At 43.7% G+C, this 25,292-nt stretch overlaps 1 protein-coding gene across 3 annotated transcripts in view; it reads left to right on the top strand.

The window, feature by feature from the left end:
• COL26A1 (collagen type XXVI alpha 1 chain) overlaps positions 1–25,292 on the top strand; it is a 214,393-nt gene that overhangs the window by 154,318 nt on the left and 34,783 nt on the right. For all 3 annotated transcript variants that reach the window (XM_050929118.1, XM_050929119.1, XM_050929117.1), the window contains exons 4-5: positions 8,378–8,439; positions 24,387–24,540. In XM_050929118.1, the coding sequence (XP_050785075.1) occupies positions 8,378–8,439; positions 24,387–24,540 (216 nt within the window). The remainder of the gene's footprint in view (positions 1–8,377; positions 8,440–24,386; positions 24,541–25,292) is intronic.

Here is a 25,292-nt window from a genome sequence, read left to right as displayed (position 1 = left end):
TTGTTTAGCGTGAGTAGTTAGCTTGTCTCTCTCACCAACCTCATGTTGATTCCTAAATAACTAGGGAAGTTCTCGAGAACTGGAAAAAAGCTAACGTTGTTCTGAAATCCTTGGCTGGACAGTGCAATAGAAGGGAAAAGCATGCTAGGTACATGATAAATTAGAACAATAATACTCTGTCCCAAGGAAAGAGGCAAGTTCAGAGCTTCTAGATTCAGCATTTGTAATGTGCTACTATACAAGGGACCCTCAAGTGATACACAGCCAGCAACTTCCTCTTTGGAAGGCTGTGTGTGTCACCTCTGCATTGCATCTTCATTCAGTGGTCCAGGGAACATGACTCTAAAATTATCCAAGGCCTGTTTTTCTCAGCCCAAAGCAGTAAGGCCCAGATTTTTTTTTTAAATATATTCAGGTGCCTAATAGGATTTTCAAAAGCATGTAGGCACCTAGTTCCCATTGGGTGTTAGGCATCTAGGTGCTTCTGGAAATCCTGGTAGGTGTCTAAATATGTTTAAACATCTGGGCCCTAAGTCATAAAAACAAAGAAACCCACCCAGAATAATAAAACCCCACACCTCTGCAGCTATTCAGATTCATTTGGAAAGAGGTGAAGCAGTATCCTGCTTTTTTCCAGCCCATCACAGCCCCTGGTGCAAATCAAGAATATTCTTTGTGCACCTTTTCCCCCTGCTTGGAAATATCTTGCTCTGTTAACAAATCTGTACTTTCCTGTTTAAAAATGGTATCTATTCCTGTGCAATTATTTTGGCTAGTCTCCACTGACATTTCTGTTTATCAAACACAGGGTTTCTGTAAACTGTTTGCATTTTTTAAAAAGTAATTCAATAAAAGCAGAATCTGCTTAGAAAAGGGTTTTTTTTTTTTTTTTTTTTTTTTTTTTTTTGTCCTAAAATACTGTTGGGTGTCTGTCTTCAAACCACCATGCAGCCAAGAGCTCTAGACTCTGTAGTTTCTTATTCTGACCTTTGTCATGGACTCCTTGTATGATGGGCAAATCAGTAAAGGCAAAATGCTGATGTCCTCACACAGGTTTTATTCCATCTTCCTATAGAAGTTTGCCTGAGTAAAGAGGAGTAACAATTTAAGGACTTCAGGAATTGTTCCTTAATTTCTCTGGGCCTCTGTTTTCTTACCTGCAAAACATCTTAGTTATAATGACACTTAGATGGGGAGAGGAGTTGTGAGGCATCATTAATATGTGTAACTAGCTCCTATTGATTTTCAGTGCAATTTAGGTGCCTTTGAAAATCTATCCTACTATGACTTTTTTTTTTTTAATTTTAAAACCCTTTGGTCATCTTGGTCCCTTTAGTGTGTGGCTTTACTAAAGGCTGAAAATCTATGACACAAAATAGTAAACCTAGCCCACCGCCAAGTAGCTAATAGCGTGTCTTAAAAATAAAGAGCATTTAGCAGTGTAGTCTTGATAATATCAAACTAAAAGGAAATTGCATTCAACAACAACCCCCCAAATAAATGTTCGCTCCTCACGGAAATCTACCAGGCTCTTGTCTTACTCTTGGAGTGTCTTATGTTTGTTAGAGTGGGCTCTCTACTGACTGTCCTTTCCCCTGTTCCTCTGACCTCTTAGCTGATGATTATTTTTTCTTTTTTTGAGACAACCAGACGAGGCCAGCTCTGTAGCACTCCTATCCACTGACGCTGTCAGCCCTTCACCTTTCACATGCTCAGGCTCCATTACAGAGCTGGAGACATGACTGATATTAAATAACAAGCATCATTAATAAAGTCGATGTAGCCAACATCTGACTCTCATTAAGGGGAAAGTGTTGAAAAAACACATCCCAGGTTGGTCATGATTTATAGCCTGGGTCTGCTGTTCTTCATGAGCCCTAGGGAAAGCTTTTGAGAAGGACCAGACCACGAACTACTTAAGGAAACTGTGTATGGACACACACAGGCTGAAAGGGTCAAATCAGACAAATTAAAAGGAGATGAGGAAGGGACCTTTATTCATCTACTCCCTGTTGTAGGCCACCTAGGCAGGCATAGTGGGGATACATGCTTATATTCCCATTGAAACTATTGACTGTGTCTGAAAAAGCATGACTGGGAATGCTATCGGCTAGACAGTGGGAAAACATATTATATTAGGGAGGTTTATGTCCCAGTAGTTTGTCTTAAGGGAATCTGGCATTTTAGATCTAGTAGGTTTCAGGCTGGAAGTGATACTAGAAGGCAATAACTCACCAAAGAGCTATGGTTTAGCAGAGAGATGACAAAGGTACCATTGTTACTTCAAGGAATAATCTAGCGGTTTGCCACTAGACTGTAGCAGATGTGGGGATCTTTCATTTCTCCTTCCCCATTCACTCACCCTCCCTCCCTGGTAACATGTATGTATGTATGTCCATTCTAGTGGAGTAAGTTCTCCTCTCACATCATTTTGCTGCTGCAAATTTTAATAATGAGACTTTCAGGCTTACACATATTAAAAGGGTTGCTTCTGCTTCCAGAAGAGTTCCAGTTTCCAATCTCTTTTTCACCAGTGTACGCACTTGAGTGACTTGACTGGAGTCCCTCCAGATTTGTACCAGTGTGACTATGTTCAGGAGCTGTTCCATATTCTTACTGGAGATTTGAAGAAAGGAGTTTGTCCTGTGGACTAACAGGAGCATTATTTCTTCCACTTCATTTGGAAATGGAAATCCTCATAATAATGGGCATTCATATTTTATTTTTTACTACCATCTTTATAAATCCCAATGCCCCAAATAAGAACAGCAGTATTTGTTGAAAATGTAAGACTATTAAGGCTGATCACACACCAGCTGTGGGCTGAATCAAAGCAGTTAATAATCATTTCATACTGTGGTAAAAGCCAGTGTAGTCCTGGTTCTATTCCCAGACCTGTTCACACTGACACTCTGGGGCCTTCCAGTGGCTCAGGCTTGCCATCTCTAAATTGGGGATAATTATTCTTTCCATCCTTTGAAGAGCACTGTGAGATCTATGAGAAGCACGGTGTACATGGTGAGTATAATTATCTAGAGAGGAGGAAGTAGTACAACTGAAGCCAAGAGACTAATTATGTGAACAGGTATACTTTGCACTTGTAGAGCATTTTCCATCCACAGGTTTTAAAGCACTTTAGAAGGGTGGTCAGTATTGTTACCCTGATTTTACAGATGGTGACACTGAGGCACAGAGATGGGAAGTGACTTGGCCAGGGCCCTACAACAGATTGGAGAAAGGTTGAGAACCACCTAGGTCTCCTGGCACCCCCCTTCCATCAGCTGTCCCCCTGACTGGTGTGCAATGCACTGGACCATACTGAAATTTTGGAAACTGAGGTCTGCAACTTTGGAGCTGCTGCTTGTTGAGAGATAGAATCCTCTTATTTCCTGTTCTCTCAAGACTGTTTGTTTTAAATTAAGAGTCCATGGCTCTGGAATTTTCTGACCTTCCACTTTCTATATCCCAAATACACCTCTACCCCAATATAACACGACCCGATATAACACAAATTCAGATATAATGCAGTAAAGCAGCACTCTGGGGCGGGGCAGGGCTGTGCACTCTGGTGGATCAAAGCAAGTTCGCTACAATGCGGTTTTACCTATAACACGGTAAGATTTAGACGTGTATCAGCTTTGGAGTAATCCTTCAGGGCCGAAACCCAGAGCGTTGATCCACTGACTTCAAAGGACTTATGCCGATTTGCACTTGGCCTTTAGTTTCCCTTCTATTTTTGAGTCTAGATTCTCTCTGTGTCCTGTGTCTGTCTTATGCTTATGCTGTAGGGACCGAAAAGTGGGCAGAGACATTGGGAAGTTTTTCTTTTTGCGTAATTGTGGTTTATTGATGACATGTGGCCCTTTTGTAAATACTGGGCTGACTGTCCTCTCACTTCCACTCATGTAAAGCATGGGTTTAAACTGGTCGTAACCGAGAGGGGAGAATCATGTCCACTGTGTTTGCTTTTAGTGAGGTGAGAGCTCTCAGATTTGAGAGGTTGGAAGCACTGAACAGTTAAAATTGGTATATTTTAAAATATAATTATGCTGATACTTATGCTGTCTGAGGTGTGTAAAGAGGGAATAACTTCACAAGGCATAGCTCCACTGAAATTGAGAGAGACCCCAATCTACACTAGCTGAAGGTCTGGCCCACACCCTTTTAATCTAGGATCAAGTGTAGCAATCTTTTAGATCAAAACCAGCAAAGTTATATCTTGCCCCAGGGATACAGACTCTGATCTGTTACATTTCCGTTTCTTGAGAAATGCTGATCCTATCCTGCATCTGATATGTCATGTCATTTCTTTGTCGTGTAGCATTATTTTGCACGGCACACCTACGGCGAGAGGGGGAGAGAATGGTGCATAAGGAGTGGTAGTGGGATAATAATGTTGAGACATTATGGAGACAGACTGGGTGTCATGTGATACGCTGGTACAGTATAATGTTCATTATCTCAATTATTTATCCTCCCTCCTGGAATATTTCTAAAACAAATCCGACCATGTGTTTTGAAGTTGGGTTTCATAGAGTGAAAGCACAAATCCTTACTCAAAATTCAGTTGGAAACTCCCCCCCACCTAATGCACCAACTAGGAATACAAGAGAAATAAACGATGGTGCCACGCTGCAACAGATGATGAATGTATGCAGACCTGGAAGGAGTCTCTTCAGGAATTCCAGTTCAGAGAGCATGTAAGTTTTGCCACAATGAATTCAGTGTTGAATGTGAAATGATGATGTGAGATCCTCCTAGCTGGCTTTAATAATGCAAAAGGCATTCTCCCTGATCAGAAAACTCGACCTTATGGGCTCCATTTTTTGGATTCAATGAATTTTTTTGGATCAGACTCTCTCCAATATTTAACTTCATAGTAAGTGGATACAGAAAATATGTATTTGCTTGATTCCTCCCGTTCCCCCTCCCCCACCCCACCCTAAGTACTGGATATAGTCCCCTGGTAGTGAACAGATTCAACATTAGACTAGAGTACTAGAAGCTGTCTTGTTGTTTTGTTTAATCTAACTATGTTTTGAGTGTACATGTAGTAATAATACTTAGCGTTTATCTAGCCCAGGGATCAACAACCTTTGGCACGTGGCCTGCCAGGGTAAGCACCTTGGTGGGCCGGGCCGGTTTGTTTACCTGCCGTGTCCACAGGTTCAGCTGATTGTGGCTTCCACTGGCTGTGGTTCGCCGCTTCAGGCCAATGGGGGCTGTGGGAAGTGGCATGGGCCAAGGGATGTGCTGGCTGCTGCTTTCTGCAGCCCCCATTGGCCTGGAGTGGTGAACCGCGGCCAGTGGGAGCCGCTATCGGCTGAACCTGTGGACGCGGCAGGTAAACAAACTGGCCTGGCCTGCTGGGATGCTTACCCTGGCGGGCTGGGGGCCAAGGCTGCCAATCCCTGATCTAGCACTTCATTTTTTTGAAAGCACTGTCTGTAGGTTGATGAACCAAACATCACTGTTAAGCTATAACACCAGGGTTTGCCATTTTGCATTTGTAGAACAATTTGCCTGTACAGCATAGGTTGCTGCTTTGTGCATCCTGAGAAGTGGGTTGGAGGTAAAAAGTTCGCACATAGTTCTGAACTTTCGTACAGTTCAGGGGGGATTCAGACTCATGTCAAGCTCCCTCTCAGCAATCTATGACCTAAGAGTTGCTGACATTCCCTTGCTCCTTTGTAAGAACAACTCAAGATCCTCTGCGCCAAAGTAAAGTAACTATTAAGTTTAACAAATAACACCGTATTCTTTGAGCACTATGTATTATACTGTAAATCTTTCTGAGTTGTCCTTGTTTTCATTAATTAACATTACATTTCTTTGGTAGGTGCGTCGGTGGACGCAAACCATAACGAAATGCCTGCATGATCTTATTACTGCAACTCTTCTGCTTACTCATCCCCATCCCACGTTATCCTTAATTTATTATCACTCCTTGTGTCAGTTTGAAAATGAACCTCATGCCCTGCAAATAGATATGCTAATGTGAAGTCAGAGAGGCTCCGTGAGCGTGTAGGGCTCAGCAAGAACATAGTTAATTGCAGAATCAGGACAATAGTTTGTAAACTCCTCCTGGCACAGGTTATAGACCTGATTCTCCCCAGTGAAACTGAGCCATGCGCAGAGGGGCAGTACGAGCCCCATGTACAAGATGAGTTCTCAGGTGGTACCTCCATCTCCTGCTCTGCACAGGAGTGAATTTCAGACAGTATATGTCAGTCCCACTGAAGTCAATGGGAGTTAATATCTTTGGACAGGGAAAGGGGAGAACAGGGCCCCTTATTTTATTTGTTCTGTAATGCTTCTGGTATCCTTTTTGGCTCTGTGAAATGAGGGGTTTGTTCAATCTTTTCTTCCTGGGTGGATGAGCAAGATCAAAAGCATGTAGCCAATCTACACACAGATCATTCCTGCTTTACACGCCACAAACAGTTCCGAACCAAACAAGCCTCACCCCTTCTGTTCCATTTTGTGATAACACACTTCAGGCATTCACATATGTGCCAGGAAAAAAAATGTTGCCCAGTACTTGAAATGAAATTCTTGAAACCAAATCCGCCTGAGGAGTCAGATGTTCAGTTTGCAGGTGCCCATTAGAAATTAAGGGGCCAAGGGGGGTTTAAGCAGCTCTAAAAAAAAAATCCCTCTGCAGAATTTCAGTGGCACTGATGGACCAAAGAAGAAGAACTTCTTAGGATGTTTTGTGTGCGTTTGGAGATTCATTGCTGTTAGGGCCTGATGCATCTGCTTAGATTGTAAGCTCTCTGGAGCAGGGACCAGTTTTTGTTCTGTGTTGTATACAGCACCTGGCACTGGTGGGTTCTGCTCCGTAACTGAGGTTTCTCCATGCTACCACAATACATGTAAAAAATAATAATCATAATCCAGTGGATGTCAATGGAGCCAAAAACTCCAGATTTATTTCTGTATCTGTTTTGGAATGAGGGATATGAGAGTAGCAACTGATTCATAACAATCAACCGGTTACTGTACCTTATCTATAATATTCCACGTTGCTCAGCTCATTTTTTTCCTTTTAAAACTGTTGCATTGTAGAAGCTGAATGATCTAATCTGTTCTCCAGAGGGATTGGGAGACTTTCTGGTAGCCTGTAATGTAAAACAGAGTTGCTGCCAACCTGTGGGAAAGTGGGTGATGGAGGATAAAACACTGACCAAAGACATTCTCAGCTGAAGAAGAGAATCCCGTGGATACAGCCTGAAACAATAGCTCGGAGAGATGTGAACTGCTTTGTTCATCTCAGTGGGTGTTCTCATTTGCCCCTCTTTGATTTAGTACACCCGCTCGCGCACAGGATCAGGGAGAGGGGCTCAGACCTCCCCCATTCCCTACCCTTTAGGGGCAGAGTCTCTCCCCAGATCCCAGCTTGCCCAGAGGCGGGAAGGAGAGCCGTAGAGCACTTAAAATAGTCACCATTTCAACAGAAAGCATTGCTCAGCAAACCAAACCCACAAATTCAAAGAAATTGTTGAAATGAAAACCAGGGGTAAATGCAGTCACCACATTTAGATAAGTGATGTTCTTTATATCGGGCAATTATTATAAACCACACTCGCAGTCCCTTACGTTTCTGTTTGTTCTTTAGAATGGACGCGGTAGAAAATCTGGTGGCTGTCATCAAGTATCTAGTGGCTCCTGTATAGTAAAGTGAGAGATGAATTGCTTTGTGAATGATACCTAGGGCTGCTTCAGATCTGGTGCCTCACCCAGCACCTGCTGAAGGCAATGAGAGTATTTCCACTGGCTTCATGGACATTGAAGTAGGCCCAGATGAGTGTGTGTGTACATACAGTGGTCTCACTTTTTCATGGAATTCTAGAAATGAGGCTGGATTTCTTCCAAGTGGAGGGGAATTCCCTGTACTTAAAATGGGGAATGCCCCTAAAACCATCAATCTCTCTCAAAACAGAAGTAGCTTCTGAAGTGTGAGCAGTGTACACTGCAATACTGCAGATATTTAATAGCTGCAGGTGGTATATGTAGTCTATGTGCTGGTGCCAGCCATGTAAATACATTGTGAAACCAGGTGACTATTTGTCATGCACCATTGACCTTCTCATCTACAGTCTGCCTATTTCTACATCTCAGGAGCTAATTTGAACCTTCCAAACCTCTTAGCAGCTTCAGATCTTATGGAGATTTCATTTACGTTTAGCATGGCTGTGGCCACTAACTTGTGCAGTGGCATTTAATATTTAATTTTTTTGGTCTATAATTGCCCCATAAGCATTATTTCTTAGTCTTGTGAAATCAATGTTTGCATGGACACAGAGTGACAGGAGACTGCAGATTAAGAGCTGTTCAAATAAATTAATAAAACACTTGTACCCCTTCTCTTTTCTAGAATGCATGAACTGCACAAGACTAACTGATATGACTGAGAGGCTAAACACTCTGGAAGCCAAGGTAAGCATATGGAACGTGTTTTAAAGGAAAAAAATAGTGACTTTAGTGCTGGGGAAGAGGTGCTGAAAAGACAATCCAGCAAACAGGTGCAGAATGAGCAAAAACAACACATACATTACTTCACCAAACTGCCTCACTCATATCACACAACACTGTTTTGTAATGACCACCTCTTAGAGCAGAGGTGGGCAAACTACAGCCTGCAGGCCACATCCGGCCCGCGGGACCCTCCTGCCCAGCCCCTGAGCTCCAGCCCTGGGAGGCTCACCTTTGGCCCCTCCTTCGCCTCAGTTTTCTCCGTCGCTGGTGCAATGCTGTGGGCGGCGAGTTCCTGGGGCAGCGCAGCTGCAGAGCCAGGGCCTGAGCTGGTCTCTGTGCTGCTTGGTAGCAGTGGCGGTGTGGCCCAACTCTAGCCAGGCAGTGCCACCAGCCACCGGTGCTCCAAGCAGTGCGGTAAGGGGGCAGGGAGTAGGTGGGGTTGGCTAGAGGGCAAGGGAGTTTGGGGTGGTGGATAGGGGTTGGGGCGGTCAGATGGCAGGGAACAGGGGGGTTGAATGGGGGCAGTCAGAAAGGAGGGGGGGTTGGATGGGGCAGCAGTGGGCAGTCAGGGCAGGGGTTCTAGGGGCGGTCAGGGAGAAGGGGTGGCTAGATGGGGCAGGGGTCCCTGTGGGGGGGGCAGTCAGGAATGAGAGGAAGGGTTGGATGGAGTGGCAGGGGGCCATCAGCGGTGGGGGTTCCGGGGATGGTCAGGGGACAGGGAGCGGGGCAGGGGGATAGATGGGGCAGGGGTCCGGGGGGGGGCATCAGGGGAGGGATAGGGGGTGGGGGCCAGGCCATACCTGGCTGTTTGAGGAGGCACAGACTCCCCTAACCGGCCCTCCATACAATTTCCGAAACCTGATGTGGCCCTCAGGCCAAAAAGTTTGCCCACCCCATCTTACAGTATGTCTACACTGCAATTGGGACAGTATGCGTATGCATACTTGAGCTAGCTCACTAAAACTATGCGTAGCTGCAGCACTGTTTTCAGCAAGAAGCTTGACCAGCACTAGTTTGAGTATGCCTACATGCTGCAGTTGTACCTCCCAATTGCTGTGTAGACATACCTGCAGATGGGAGGTTAGTTCAGTTTCCATTGTTTAGCATCTCTGCTGAGGCTGATAACACTTGTCACTAGAACAGAACCGAAGATCAGCCAATGTAATCAGACTGTATGTGATACCTAAGGACAAAAAGCCTAAAGCAAACGTCCACGTTCAACCCACGGTTGGACTGTGGCTGTATTTGTAAACGATGGCTAGCTTTAGCGGAAATAATGGCTCATTACTCTTGATGAGACAGTGTCCATCTGAACTCTTAGGGTTTTATTGCTTGCATTCAAGAAATATGAGGGCAAATTTATACTGGATTCAGCTCTATAACAATGGGATGTAAATCAGCAGAGAATTAAACCTCTGAAAGCAAATAGGTTCTGAGTGTGAGCTCCAATATTAAAACACACAGAAGAATCTCCATCCATACAGTCAGTACACAAGATGGAGGAACAGCTTGTGTATTTCCTGTGTAATAAAATCTAAATCAGAGGCAATCCAACTCAGTGAAAAAGAGCAGCGATCTGAGCTTTGAGGCTGTCCTTTTGTGATTGTCTCCCATCATTCTTCTCTTTAGTCTTTCAATTCTTTTTACTGCTTCTCTGCGGCTCCCATCTCTCCAAATCCCTCTTTCACTTCGCTGCTTCAACAACAGCAAATAGGCGTGTATAAGCTTTTGCAGTTAGAACGTACACATCTCTTACTCAGGTATGGAGGCCCTTCGTAAGGTCTAGGCACCATATGTGTCTCACTGCACAAGAGTGAGTGGCAGCTTCTGTTTGCAGATTTGCCTATTAGGGATTGTTGACACTTGATGGTAATTCAGATTAAGGTAGTGTGTGAATCTGAAGTGCGCTTGCTGTTCCAGAATAACTCCAGGTAATAGCAAGCCCTAAGTCTTGCATTATATTTGCTGATGTAACTGCAACAGTGTTAGGTCTTCACCTACTTTGCATTGATTTGGTGTTCCATATTTTTCATCCACTGTGCTAATGTACAATTATTTGTGCATGTGTTGTTCAAATCTGCATTCCTCCTTTTATTCTTTTCCAAAACGTTAGGAGGATTTGATGCACTACACACTGTTGAAAATCTTTCACAGTTGGAATTCAGTATTGTTACATTGTTTTAATGTGTACCCTCCAAGCATCATAAAGATAGCTCCCATAAGCAGAGTCAGTTAATTCCCTTTGATTTTTGGTTCCTTCTGTGACAGTCCATTCCTGTTTGTCAGATATAGCGCTTGGATCTCCTTAATGCTTGTGCAGCTAATAGTTATCAGTCATCTGTCATAGGAATTCAGGGAATCTCCTGGGGGATGGGGGAGGAGGACGGGCTGTGGGATGGTTTTACAGACAACACATGATTTGCTGATGATTGGGGAATTGTGTCTGACATGAAGTGAAATGAGTGACGCTTTCTGGAACTCCCTCAAAGACATGTGAGGTTGTATTTCACCATGAGAAAACTAAGAGAAACATTCCAGGGAGTTGAATTCCTCAAATGAAAACAATGGTCATGGTGTAAGGGAAGATTCTGTTTTCAATTCAAAGATGAGCTGAATATTTTTTTTGATACAGTAAGTACAGGCAGGCTGTGTTCCTTGGCAGTGAAGAGCAGGAGGTGTTATAAGAGGAAAGATGACTCTCCTCTTTTAACACCCACAATGGGCGTGATCCAAAGCTCAAGGAAACCAAATGACAGACGCCCCCCGACGTCATCTGGCTTTTGCATCCGTTGCAGCCAGCACTGTCAGGAGTTTGTATACCTCACTCACCAGAAAATAAAAATCTAGGACTCACTTAAGGCCCTTGCAGCAAAATCACCATTAGATTAGTAAGGAAGGTGCAGTACCTGAGCAGAGGTGGTTTGTGCTATGCTAATGGACTGAATGAGCTGGGTGCTGGGCTCAGTTAAACTACTATAAATCAAGGCTGGGACTGCCAAAGGAGGAGTTGGGTGCTTAACTCCCTTAAGATCCTTTGACTGTCCCTGCCCAAGAGTGAAACTGCATTGGAGTCTATGTTGATAGGCAGATGTGAAACTGGATTAAAGACAGAGGAAATTTTCAGTGCCTTTGTGGACAAAGGTGGCAGTGAGTTCACATGTAGCAGCACTAACAGCTCAGCACACAGATGTTTAGTAAGTGCTGGCAGCAACATTGTATTTGCCTACTGCATGAAAGGACTAGTGAGAGAAGGAGCTGCCAGGGTCTCTTTCTACCCCTTGTAAGCTTGGCTGTAATTTGTCTATAGATGGACAAAACTATCATGCTGTCCCATTAGAGAACTCTTGGACTTGAAGCCTTCAGGCTGTGACCTGAACTGAAGTTGAGAGATGAGTTGAGATTTCAGCCAAAGTATGCAGCATGCTAATGGCTAGCCCTGTGGATCGTCTGACATTGTTAGCATGGAGGTGGATGCATGAGAAGCCCAGTGCCAAGGGGTAGCCTGCTGTCCCATTTAGAAGGTATTCAAAGGATTTTGGTAATATCTGAGTCCCAACCAAAGCCATCAGAACAACACCTTCCTTCCCCTTTCCTTTAGTGCTCTGAGTTTTGGATAGTTCAGAGTAGATAGATAATAGCTTCCTGCCAAAAGAACTGCATTCTTGTCTTGGAATCTTGAGGAAAGCTATGACCTTCCAAGTAGCTGAACAGACTGTTGAATAAACAGAAAGAACAAAACCCTTGACTAGCTGGGGGAGTCGGTGACATTTCAGCAGCATTGATTCGTCTCAGCTCAGTTGATCTTGGGCATCACACATTGCATCTTTGTGTATTTTGGTGCTACAGTGTTTTGCAGTCCCAGGCACCTTATAATGCTGAGCAAGCTCTGCCTTTCAAGGCTTGTCTAGCCTGGAGGAGGAGCGTGGTGATTCTCTATTTTAGCTACATGGTTTTAAAATGAGCATTTGTATGTGACATCTCTTCACATGGGTTGGAAGACTTGAGTTTTCAGCACAGTGCTCCTGTAGATCTTAACTCAGTTATATTTTACTGGATTGAGAAAGCAAAGGAAACCTGGGTACTTTAGACAGTTTGGAGAGACTATTTTATGTGAATGGTTTCTTTCAGATTTTTCACCATTTCACCACAATGACAGCTTGAAGCGACATCGCCACGTATTGAAGTAACACAATGGCCTTGTGTTAAAATATTACATTCCATCACGACATTGTGACACAACAGGAAAATGGCTGAAGGAAACCCCATCCCAATGGCAAAGGGAGACCGAGAAATGGGGAATAACCCCTGATTTTGGTTAATCTCTGTGAATGTTATTCCTTTGCTCTTTGCGTCTGTTCACTCTCCAGGAGTGGTGACTTGGCACCTAATCCACCTACCGTGGGCCTGATGCTGCTTTTACCTATGCTGCTTTTACACCAGTTTAACTTCATTGGTTTCAGTGGCGTTATTCCAGATTTACACTGCTAGGAGAGCAGAATCAGGTCGCATACGAGGGGCCTGATCCAAAGCCCCTTGAAGCCAGTGGATGGGTCCCCATCGAGTCCAGCACTAGATAGAAGAAGTAGTTGATGAGAAACTATTCTTGAGACAAGCCTAGAGATGCTATGTGTCAACATGGACAGCAGTGCAACAGGTCCCTTGCCCAGCACTGCAAGAAGTCTTTTGGCAGCAGGCTTTAGTCTGAGCTAGTCTGTTCTGCTATGTACTCCTGAAAAGGGTTTGCAGAAGATGAGGTGGCTTTTTATACTCCTATGAATAGGGCTCAGCCAGTTATCTTCCTGGACTTGGCCCCGCTCTTCCTTTTAGAGATGGCAGAACTGAATCCGAAGAAGTATAAACCTTTCTGAACCTCCATTCCCTGCTGAATCTGAAATGAACTTCTGTTGCGGTTCAGAAAAATGGAGGTTAACTGTTTATTTTTGTGTCCCTCTGAACTTGGTTTTGGCCAGAAACAGAAGCACCCAAGTACTACAAAAGAGGCTGGTGTCGCTGTATATTTTGCTAGTGCAGAGGCAGAGATAACAGAACATCTCTCAAAAGGCTGTTCTGAGATTTTTAGCTTGAGTTGAATGATCTTTTGGGTTTGGGTGGCTTGGCACGGGAGCCAGACTTCTGTTTTAGCCTCAGGCTTAAGGGAGATTAGATCAGTGCTTGGGGAGGCGGGGGACTGTCTGGAGTTGGCTGAGATCTGGAATTTATCTGCTGCTTTGCTTTCCCCCTACATTCTGCCCAGATCTTCTCTTCCTCACCCTGACTCTGCCTGCAGCGTAGGAGAGCTGCTTATTGCGTCTGCCTGTCTCACTCATGATTAGTGCTCCCTTCTCTGTCTGGTGGGTGGATGGGTGGGGGTGTGTGTGTAACAGAGAGCGCTCCCCTGGCCAGCGTTTGGCTCCCTTCTCTAGCCATGTGTCCCTGGCAGAGAAGAGCAATGAGGATCCGAGTGACTAATGGAGAGGAGCGGACTGGTGATGTGGAACCACTGACAGGACCTGGAGGAACTGCACACAGCAGTTCCTCTATCACTCACACCCAGGGCCGGCGCTACCATTTAGGCGACCTAGGCAATGGCCTAGGGTGCCAGAATTTGGGGGGGGCGCTATTTTGCCGGGGGGGGGGGGTGGCATGCGGGTCCGGTGGACCTACTGCAGTCATGCCAGCAGACGGTCTGCCGGAGCCTTTAGACCAGTGGACCGCCCGCCGGCATCACTGCGGCAGCTCCACCGGAGCCTTTCCAGCAGCGGACCGTCCACCGGCATGACTGCGGTAGGTCTACCAGACCCGCGGGGGGGCAGCGAAATGGCCGTCTGCCCTAGGGCGTCAGAAACCCTGGCGCTGCTCCTGCTCACACCTCCTTCACTTCCCACCATGCTTCACCATGCCCATCTCTCATTTCATCTTAATCTTTCCCCACTTCCCTTGGGTCCCCAGAAATCTCCTTTCACCAGCATTGGCTTTAGGGAGCTCCCTCTGATGCTTTGATTTCTTCTCTTCCCTCACTTTTTCACTGCCTGCATAGCATGTGAAACATACTGAGTGGAAGCACAGCTGAGTGCCAGGCAGGGCCGTCCTTAGGATTTATGGGGCCCTACGCAGTATTATTAAACTGGTGCCCCTATGCCAGATGGCAGCCCAAGCTCACAGCCTGGTGGGGGAGGAGGAGGAGGGACTTGACAGCAAAGGATAATGAGATGCCCGGCCTGCCTCATGGTGGCGGAGAGTCACAGTTCCCCGCAGAGACTTCCATGCCCTCTCCCTCATGCAGAATGGACATGAAGAAAGTACCTAATTAAAAGCACTAAAATTTGGGAATAAAAAATGTCAGTCACAGGTTTTTTGATATGCCCTGAAGTTTGTCAGAGATTTATTTGCAAAAACTTCATAGTAAGGGTGAGTCAGCTGTCCTGCTGAATACAACATTACATATAATGGAATACATGATGCAGCTCTTCTCTGTTTTACATTTTCTTAATCAGTATTTCTAAACTGAATTTATATTTTAAATGTACTCAAATCTTAAGCCAGCGTTCCAGATTACTACATATTTAACTCACTGAAACAAAGACATTCTTTTAAATTAATCAGAGAGGTTTAGTGTGTTCATAACAATGTTCATTGCTTTTAGAAAAAGGGAACAGTAATTTACTTTGTGTGATCTCCATAACAAGAGACATGGTTATGAAATTTCACCAACTTTAAAAAAATATGTTTCCAAAGATTTTAGGTATAACAAGGATTTTGTCTTACTAAGGTACTGATTTTGCTGGAGGGTTCTTTTAAAACTAGTTCGTGGGATAGTCAGAAGTAAAGAAAGGGAAACTCTTTGTCCAGCTATCTGGAAGGGAAGGACTGTTGTCCCTTTAAGGGCTCTCTTCAGTGGGGATTGGGGGGAGAGGTGGTGAAGGGATGGACAGAAAGGACACAGGAAGACTTGGAAGCACTTTTTTTTTTTAACTATAGTAATTAAAATGTGTATTTTAGATAAGGGAGGTCTTTTGAAGGATTTATTTTAAAAACTGTATGTCTGAAGATCCACACATTTAAGGCTAAAGATGATTGTGCATCTAAAACTCTATGCAAGCATTTTTTAGAAATGTGATTCTATAATCTTCACCAGCTCACTAATGAAATATTTTTAAAGCAAATTTTAAACTAAGGTCCTGTAGACTGACATGTTCTGTGTAAATATTACATTAATGCACAACTGTTTTTGTCAATAAAGTCAGAAACTGACAGTATAAAAATTTATTTGGGCATAAGCTTTCGTGGACATCTGATGAAATGGGTTCTAGTCCACAAAAGCTTATGCCCAAATAATTTGTTAGTCTTTGAGGTGACACAAGGACTCGTCCTTGTTTTTGCTGATACAGACTAACAGGACTACCACTCTGAAACCTGTCAGTATATACCTTGGGGTTGGCAAATGCCTGTTAAATGGCTTTATTACCCTTTGAATGTCTCTTTAACAATTTCAATGTTGTGCTAATAGGTCTGGCAGTCTGGAGGTTTTTTCACTTTTAACTACTAGATTCCCTCCCAAGGAAGACTCACCAGGCTAGAGCAGCCATCTGTGGGAGCCTGCAGGAAGGGTCAGAACAGGGATAGGAAAACAAAAGGGTGGACACTAAGACCCAGTGGTGCCCCAAATTTTCAGGTGCCCTACACAGCTGCCTATGTTGCCTATGCCTAAGGACGGCCCTGGTGCCAGGCAAAGCAAAACTCACCAACGTAGGAAGTTTTTTGCTTTACAGCTGAACTATGCAAGAAAATATCATGAGCTGGAAAGCAGAGGGAGTTGCCAGAGCCAATGTGGGAGAGACGACACATGTTGGGCAGCAAAAAGGTCACTTTGACCTGACTCCTCTCTTTCAGACTTACCTGGAACAAATGGGGAAAGTCTTAACTCTTTGGGAGTCACTTATCGCTCACTGCAGCATTTGCAAGGTGGGTGACATCTCCTTTGGAGGAGGAATCGCTGTTCACAGCCTTAAATCTTATATGGAAGATGGCTAGATCTCCAAGCAGCTTTAGAAGTTTCTTCATTGCTGTGTATATGCTATAGCTCAAAGACTATTTTGTGTGTGTGTGCTGAAAACTTTGGGATAATTAATTAGGTTATTTGTTACAAACCAAAGCCAACAAATGAAACAATGACTGTAAATCAAGTAAAGGTCACTCATGAATAGCTGCTGATTTTGGTTCCTGTTAGAGTTTCAGCACAGCATGGCTGCCGTGAGCTCATGGAATGGGAATGGATAAGATCAGCTGTCTCAAATTGGCCGGTGCTTCAGAGACCGACCCAAAGGGGTGAGGCCCCTGACCTCTACTGTTTCTAATTTGCGTAACTGGCCAAGATGCACAGAGCCAAGGTCAAGTGAAAGAGCTAGTGTGCAGCAAGCTGGCCTTGAATGTTTTGTGTACTTGGGTGGATGCTTCTTGGATGGGCTGTGATCACCACTAATGTGCTAGTCACGTGAGCAAACAACCGCTTTCTTTAGCATGTCCAGGTAATGGGGGAGATGCCACAAAAAAGCCCAACAGAGCATTAAGGGTACAGAAAGATGGTTTATTCCCCACTCGCTCCATTTATCAGATAAGTGAAGCGACTTGGGGTCAGCAAAAGAGCAAAATTTTGTGGGTCTGTGGAACCTATAGAAGTAACTAAAGTTTATACCACCTTTCACTTTGTAAGAGATGCCTTCAGTTCACCCCGCATGTTGGATTGATGTTAGAGGTAGCAAAAATATCCCACTGATTCTGTAATGAGGGATGTGTGGATTGTTACCAGGTGTAAATAACCAAGAAACAAACATGGGAGTCATTAAGGCAAAATGGTTAGATGCTATCTGAGGGTGAGAGAGAGCATGAAGTAGACTTCGCTCATTTTCTCAAAATGCCTTGTCAGTGGCACTGGTCCAGAATGGTCATGTTTAGCATTGTGACCATGCAGAGGAAGAGTTGTGTAAAATGATGTCAGATTAGGTTGCTTTCCTCGCTTCCTACTTCAGCTCTGATTTATGCTGTGTGTGGTCTAGAGATGGGTGACCACCTCACTTTGCTAACTCTTAGCCCACTCAAATGGAAGGCTGTAAGGCTGAGAGTATTAGAACACTGGATTGGAACTCAGCACGCTTGGGTTCTATTTCGTGTCTCTGCCATTGGCCTGTTGGATGACCCTGGGCAAGTCATTTTCTCATCTGTAAAATGGGGATAATGATACTTCCCTTCCTTTATAAAGCACTTTGTGTTCTACTGATGACAAACACTATATACGAGGTAGGTGGTATTCCTTTTATGTATGTGGTAGGTTTGAAAGTTTGACTCATGCTCGGGTATCGTGTTCCCGATCTGTTTAGTGCAGATTAAAGAGAGGATCCAGGCAAGAGGAGAAGAAGCAGGGTGCAGGAGAATCAAAAAGGGGGCAAGGTGTATAATTGCAGAATGAGTAGTGAAAGGAAGCAGAGAGCGGAGAAAATTCTAAAACTAACAGATACAGTAGGCCTGGCTTAACTCACAGTTAATCTGGTTTTACACCATTGTGGGACCATTTTACCTCAGCGGAGGTACTCCTACTTTACATCGGTAGGAGACCAGATTCCAATTGTGCCAGACCAGCCTTTAGGGAGTGGGGTTTCTTTTACCCCAACACATAGTACAGGCTTTTCACTAGCTAGAAGAACATTGAGCCGGAATGAGCCGTCAACTGCACCAGTGTAAATCTTGATTAAATCTCTTAAATCTAGAGGGTGTAAAACTGGAGTGAGAGCAGAATCCAGCTCTATGCAGTCTTATTGCCTCCTCTGAATACAGTATTCTCTTTTTGTAAGGCATGCAGACAACTTACATCTGTATTATCACATAAAAAGGTCCCATTTGTTTATTCTGCTATACACCCATATCTTTTCACAAACTCTATCCAAGGGTTATGGATCGTGTGATATTAATCTCATCTTTTGGTACTTGTTCAAATGCAATATTTGATCTGAGTTGATATAACCCATTCTTATCTCCTGACACTACTTTTAAGAAATCTGTGGCGTTTCACGGTGATTTAAATGCAAACAGATACATTACAAATCCTGTGTCTGACTGATTCATTGTGTGATTGATAAATGATCTGCATATTTTCTGCATGAAAACAGTCCTCGTAAGGCGATACCCTGCCCAGAAGTCTGCGAAAGGTTAAAGGAAATTTTTTAAACATGTATAGACTTTAGACCAATACACTGTTGTTTTTTCTCTGCTACATGAAATCCACCCTATTTATTTAGAATATAATATCGCACTCCACTTTTATAACCCAATCTTTTTTTAATTACTAGGTACAATTATGTGGAGCCATAGTAACAAAAAAACAATGACAATTACAATACAGATGTTAAAGTGCTCTTGACCTGTTCCGAGGGGGGATAGATTTAAGAAATGCATACGACAGTTATGTTTTATGGGGTTCACCTCTTCCCTTGAAGGATATAAAATGAAACTAGCTCCCACTGTAACACAGCAGTAGTCATAAATACTAGAGATTGAATATCCCCATATAGTACTATAACAGTGCTCACAAGTCCTCTAGAATGGAAAATCCTGTTCCTCTGTAGTATGGCAATGATGCTTACAGGTATTGTAGATTGGGTGCTATTGCTATTAAGTACTGATGTTCCATGGATATTCCAGGTCTTGTATGTCGCTCACAGTGGTTGTGAACATTTCATCATGTACGTGGTATGCCACCCCACGAAGAGGTGGTTAAGTAAATCCCTTAGATTCCTGTTGCCCAGGTCCGGGTCCAGGTCTAGATACCACATTTCTATTTCTAACAATGCTGTGACTTTAAAGAATGTTTTAGGCAACATGCCAGTCAGCAGTTCGTTTAATATCTTGCCGATTGCTACTCACAAGAATGAAAATCAGTTCGGGGTTTGAAAGCATCTTTGTACAAATCTTAAAACAGGAACTTCTGAGGTTTCTGCAGCTCAATTAATGTAAAACAAATGACCAGGAAGGTAAAGAACAATTTCATGACGAATTCTAACTAGGGAGGGCCTGAACCAAAACCCAGTTCTGAACAACCCAAACTTTGGATCAAGAGTCATGTGTGAATGTCACAACTGGCTCCTGTAGTCTTGCTAATGAGCAGAATTTATCGTCCAGATCAGGACACTTGGGGAAGTTCAGATCTGGCCTACTTCTCATTTTTACATACTGCTATAATTAAGAATGACAATTAAAAACCTCTCATCCTACAGCCTAATAATTCCCAGCCCTCACTTCTTATAGATATCAGGCTTGATGAGAAATCCTTTCCCTGAGCCTGTGACCCTCAGACTGTCCCAAGTGTCTGGCAAATGTTGCAATTCACTTTCTGTAACCAGTCTTGCACTGTAAAACATCCCCCTGCCCTCCTCCTCCCCAAATATATATTTTAAATTTATCTAAAATAACCTTGACCATTTCTATTCATCCACAACATGCAACTTATTTTTGCAAAGGAAATTCTGTGCCTAGGATCCTTTTGCAAGCCTGTTATGTGGGAATGATAAATACACAACTTTTTTTTTTTTAAGGCAGAGGAATATTTCCACTGACACATTCCAGCTTGATTTAGGTAAAAGGTGCCATGGGAGCAATTTCTGAAGGCAGTTAGAGGAGTTAGGCACCCAGATCCTTTGACTATCCCAGCCCATGTGTGCAGATATTCACTCTAATCCCTGGGGTGAAATTCCAATGGAATTTCTCCTGATTTACATTAGTGTAAGAGGAAAATCAGGCCCATTGACTTCAATGAAGTTACTCCTGAGCTACATCATGCTAAGTAAGAGATGAATCAGGTTCTTATTTTGGCTCTGTTGTGTAGCTTTCCTCGTAGTGATGGAGGATAAAGGGACACAAGGCAGTATGTCCATTGAGGGTACTGACACGACCCACCCAGCCTCACTTACCTGGTGTCAAATGTCATAGTGCAGACCTGACTACAAGCAGATATCTAAGGTCAGAGCCATTGTTGAGATCAGATGTTGCTTTCTCACGGTGGCAGAGCTTGGGCACTGTTACTTCCTCGACGAGTGATGCTAAATTGGGCAAAGAAGAATGTTGTCACTGGGGAAGTGGAAGCAAGATTATAGCTCTGGTATATTTTTATTGGGTGTTTTAAAGTTATTGAGGCAAATCTGATTTCACTCTGAGCTCTGCTGTGTACTTTACAGTCTGCAGTGAACTCTCAGCATGGCATCTGAAGGATTATGGATCCTTTCCACATGCAGTAGTTTAATGGCTCCAGTACCGGGGTGCTGGGGCTGTAGCAGCACCCCCGGCTTGAAGTGGTTTCCATCATATGCAGGGTTTATAGTTTGGTTCGTTGGCTTTCAGCATCCTCATTATGCAAATGGTTCCAATGTCCCTGTACAGAGTTATGTGAGATGTGGTGCTTTAGATTCATAGGGGTTAAGAGTCTCAATCTAAACCTAGCTAGTTTCTTACCCCATCGAGTTTTGTCTGGTTTTGCACCCAAACCATCTCATTAGCCCAGGTTTTATTCTGTTCTGACTTCCCCCGTGCGATACCATTGATTTTTGTAGTAAATGGTTTCCTTTCTGCAAGTCTTTTTTTTTTTTTTTGAACCAACCTATAGAATTTAATAGAGAATTATCCCCGTGCTATAGAAGTTATAAAGTTAACCATATGCTTAAGTGCTTTGCTGAACAAGGATAGACTTTATCTCATAGTTTGCCTGCAACCTGAGTTCAGGGTTCTGTCCCCCAAGAACAGCTAACGAGATTGCAAATAATTGAAGGGCAAGAAACCTTTTTCTTCAGAGCTGCCTTGGGTCAATAGTTCCCATCAACTATTGTTCACAAAAGTAATTCATATTTTAAAACTGTAATGATATCTCTGAAATTATTTGTGATCATACTAATTATGTTGTCCCCTGAGGGGACAGTCCTCTGGAACTTAATAGGCATGAAACCAATAGGGTTCTATAGAAGTCACTCTGGGCATCTACAGAATTAAGTCATTGATTTTCTTTAGGATTTTGAAACCGAGCTATGGAACTGAACAAAGAACTGTATCCTTGCTATAGAATTCCACGGGCTGGTTTCAAAATTCTATAGCAAGGACGCTATTCTCCATCAAATTCTGTACGACTGCCAGCTCAGCCCTATAGCTGGATGAAAGATTTTTATATAGATTACTACACCAAATAATCTGCTCAGAGAATGATACAATCTGTCCAAGTTATTCAATGAATACCATTCAACTGGCTCAAGTCTTTGCTATCCAACTTTGCAACTTCCTGGGACTTCTAAGCTGTTGAGTTCTCTGAGCCCAAACCAGTTTTGAAAAATGTACTTAGAACTACAGTGCACATCTTAGTGACAGTTAAATATAGGCAGTCAATGTGGAACAGTGTGTTCTGGATTATTGTGCTACGCACCTTTAAATCCTTTACAGCATTTATCAGCAAAGCACTCATTTAAAATGTTATTTTAATGCAAAAGACTCCATTGCCACTGTTCTGTGTTGATTATGTGGTAACACGCTTTTATGATCACCTACAAAAACAACTCGGAACTGTTCTATTCCAGATGTCGACTTTGGAACTCCATCAGCTCCATTAATAATGCAATGGTACAGGGCCCTAGAGGCCTGCATTTTGCTGTGTTCTGCATACCCACTTAAAACTGTTGTTCTCCTTGATGAAATGTGTTCCTTTAACATAGCACCCCTAACAAGCATCAGAGCACTTAGTTTGTGTAGCGATCGCATCATTTCCCTCAATGCTGAAATGAAGCTTCCTTGGCGTTGAGAGGCAGAAACAGTTATAATTCAACATTATCCAACAGTTTTAGAAGGGAAGTACTAGGATAAACGCTGATTCAGGAAAGCACTTAAGCACGTACTTAAGTCACAAGTCAATGAGACTTGTGTGTGCTTAAGTGTGTTTGTTCTAAACTGAGACCATAGTTCCTTCAAAACTGGAACAAGAAAATAATTGGATGGAAGGAAAAGAGTGCAATAGGCTCACTGAACTGAATTCACCCCAGGGCTAACATAACTGCAGACACTGGAGTTAAATTAGGGGTCAGTGTGGCCTCGTTTCTTGATGGTGGTTTCCTGCCTCCCTCTTCATCAACCTAATGTTCAGAAAGCAAGACACCAGGCCCTGTGAATAATGACCATGAAGTCAAGGAGGGAGTTCTGCTAGTTCATGCCAGCAGAAGTTCAGTTCCTTCGCACTTAACCTAGCTCCCAGTTTAATCAGTCTCTGCTGTGCCCTTGTCAGACTAATGCGTTCTGCAGAACATTCGTCACTTCTGGCTTTGTCGCATTATTGGCTCCCGCCATGCATTGTACTAAATAAATTATACACTTCATAATTTTTGTAAGTTTAAAAAAAAAAAAAAAGCATCATTCTCATTTATCATTACACCATGACTTTATTATGTAAAAATCAATGCTGCACGTAAAGGCTCAAAAATTCCTCATGATTTCGAGGCTAGTTTTGAGTCAAGTACTCCTCTTAATTTTCTTGAGCTCTAAATCAGTATGGGTATGTCTCTCCAACCCAGGTCGACAAACGTGGGCTGGCAGAGCTAGTACTGGTGCTCTAAATACAGCTGCATAGACAGTGCTTAGAAACGTTGTGGCTCTGGCTGGAGCTGACACTCTGAAGCCTCGGGATGAGGGGGTGGCTTTGGCCGCAACTTTTCAAAGCGCTGTCTCCGCAGCTATTTTCAGAGCACCAGTGCAAACCCAGCTAGTCCCATCTGGGAGGCTTGCTGTCATGGGCTGTGTAGACATACCCTGTATGGTTAGGAGACTTACAAGGGGAAAATGTGGTGCTATAGGGAAGGACACTTGCGTTGCTTTGCGGGACTTTTCTCAGGTCAGCGCTGAGCCATTGCCTCAACATGGTATTTCAAGAGAGAATTCTGCTGGAGATATGATCTTGTGGACTGATACTCTCTCCCCTGCCACCACTCTGTTTTTATGGGAAATTAGGCCCTGATTCTGCCAGATGCTAAGTGCTCTGAATTCCCACTGACTCTGTGGCCCTCCTCTTGGCCTCCGTTTATAGCGCCATAGAGGAATAATAGTAATATTGTATTTACAGTGATGTCAGTGTACTCGGCACTGTGTAATGCACAGAGGGAGATATGGTCCCCTTTTCCAAGGAGCCTACATTCTAAATAGCTCAAACAGTTCAAACCCAGAAAACATCAGATTGTTAATTATTTGGAAGTGGTACAGCTGGCATTTTGAGTAATATGGCTTACTATTGAGCAGAGCTGTGTGGAGAAAAGAGGGAAAATTGCCACAGTTTAAAAAATTCTTTGTTCTTCTCACCTCCCCTGCAACCCCTCCCTTCTTTTTTTTTAATTCCAAAATTGAGCTGAAAATCAGGGGAAATGTCCAAATTCCCCTCTTCACATTTCAAAATTTTGTTAGAATTTTGAAAATTGCAACCAGTGCCAGTTCTCAGGCCCCAAAATTCATTTCATGCAGACTGCCAAGCTTCCCTTCAGCAAGTTGTTACTGACCTGATCTGCGTTTATACAAGTGACCTAGAGAGGTGAAAGGCTCTGTCCCCTCATACTAACGCTGCTCACTGGGAGCATTGTGGGGCCCAATCCTGCATGATGCTCAGCACCTCCCTGCAAACACCTCAATACACTGAAGTCCATTGGGGGTCAGGACACACAGTAGAGTCCCTGGAGTGCAGTAATTGGAACTAGTCACTCATAGACTTGACCCTGAGAGGTTCGATTGCCCATCGTCTCTCATTTACTTCAATGGGAGCTTCCAGGGCTGAGTTCCTCTTGGAATCCAGCATTATGGAGTATGAAGCCATCTTGCTCAATTACATTTTTTTCTTCCTGTGACTTGTCTAGATTCTTCTGCTCGAGTCTGCAGAGCGTGTCCCCACTTCAGAGAATGACCTGCCAATCGCCAGGACGACAGCCACGTGGTATGATGACTTGCTCCCAGATGCTATTCCTCTGGTAAATCCTGGGACTGTGTTGAGGAAGCCGGTGGGACCAGCTGGTAAGCATATAGCCAGGCATTTGCTCCGACTGCCTTCTGTAGTGTCAGATTCCCAGTACAAATCCAAACGTGAGTTACGTGTGATAACTAATGAATAAGCTGCTTCAGTGCAACTTGGTCTTAGAAACTGCCTTGGGTTTGAGCACATCCATGACTCGGAGTGAAATATTTCCTGTTCTTTCTAGCTATTGGGTCAGAGAGTGGGAGTTGTAGGAGAAGGTTTTCAGATGGGCAGATGTAAGTTGCGCCCATGATATCTGTGCCCATGTTTTTGAGCCTACAGGGAACTGCATGTACCAGTCCCAGCACTTGTGCCTCCAGCTACTTTAGGGCAGTTGCAAACTGGGGGGTTATTGGCCCAGGTCCTCAGATTTGCCTCTGCAGTTATCTCTGCACCTGCAGCAAAGCTGTGGGAGCTTCAACCTGGCTGAAAATATACATTACAAAGAGAAAACAAACGCCACAGAGATGTGTTTTCAGAAGTCTTAGCCTAACTTGGAGGGATGAATAGAACCAACGATGGTCAGATTTGGAGCCACACTTCCCCAAAGCTGGACGCTATTCAAATCTGGGAGTCTGATTTGACCTGTCATAGCTGTTCCCCAGAGCTCAGGGTCTCTCTCTGCTAAATTGTGAACACAGATCTTATGTTCACACACCCAAAAGGGTATACTTGGTTGCAGCTACCTGTCGTCACTCTAGTAGAACATGGGATTTACGTGCACAGTTTAGGCGGTTTGTCGGTGCAGCAC

The sequence above is a fragment of the Gopherus flavomarginatus genome, chromosome 19 (assembly GCF_025201925.1).
Source record: "Gopherus flavomarginatus isolate rGopFla2 chromosome 19, rGopFla2.mat.asm, whole genome shotgun sequence".
In the NCBI taxonomy this organism is placed as follows: Eukaryota; Metazoa; Chordata; order Testudines; family Testudinidae; genus Gopherus; species Gopherus flavomarginatus.
The sequence above is the reverse complement of the archived record's forward strand: the minus strand, read 5'-3'. Positions and strand labels throughout refer to the sequence as shown.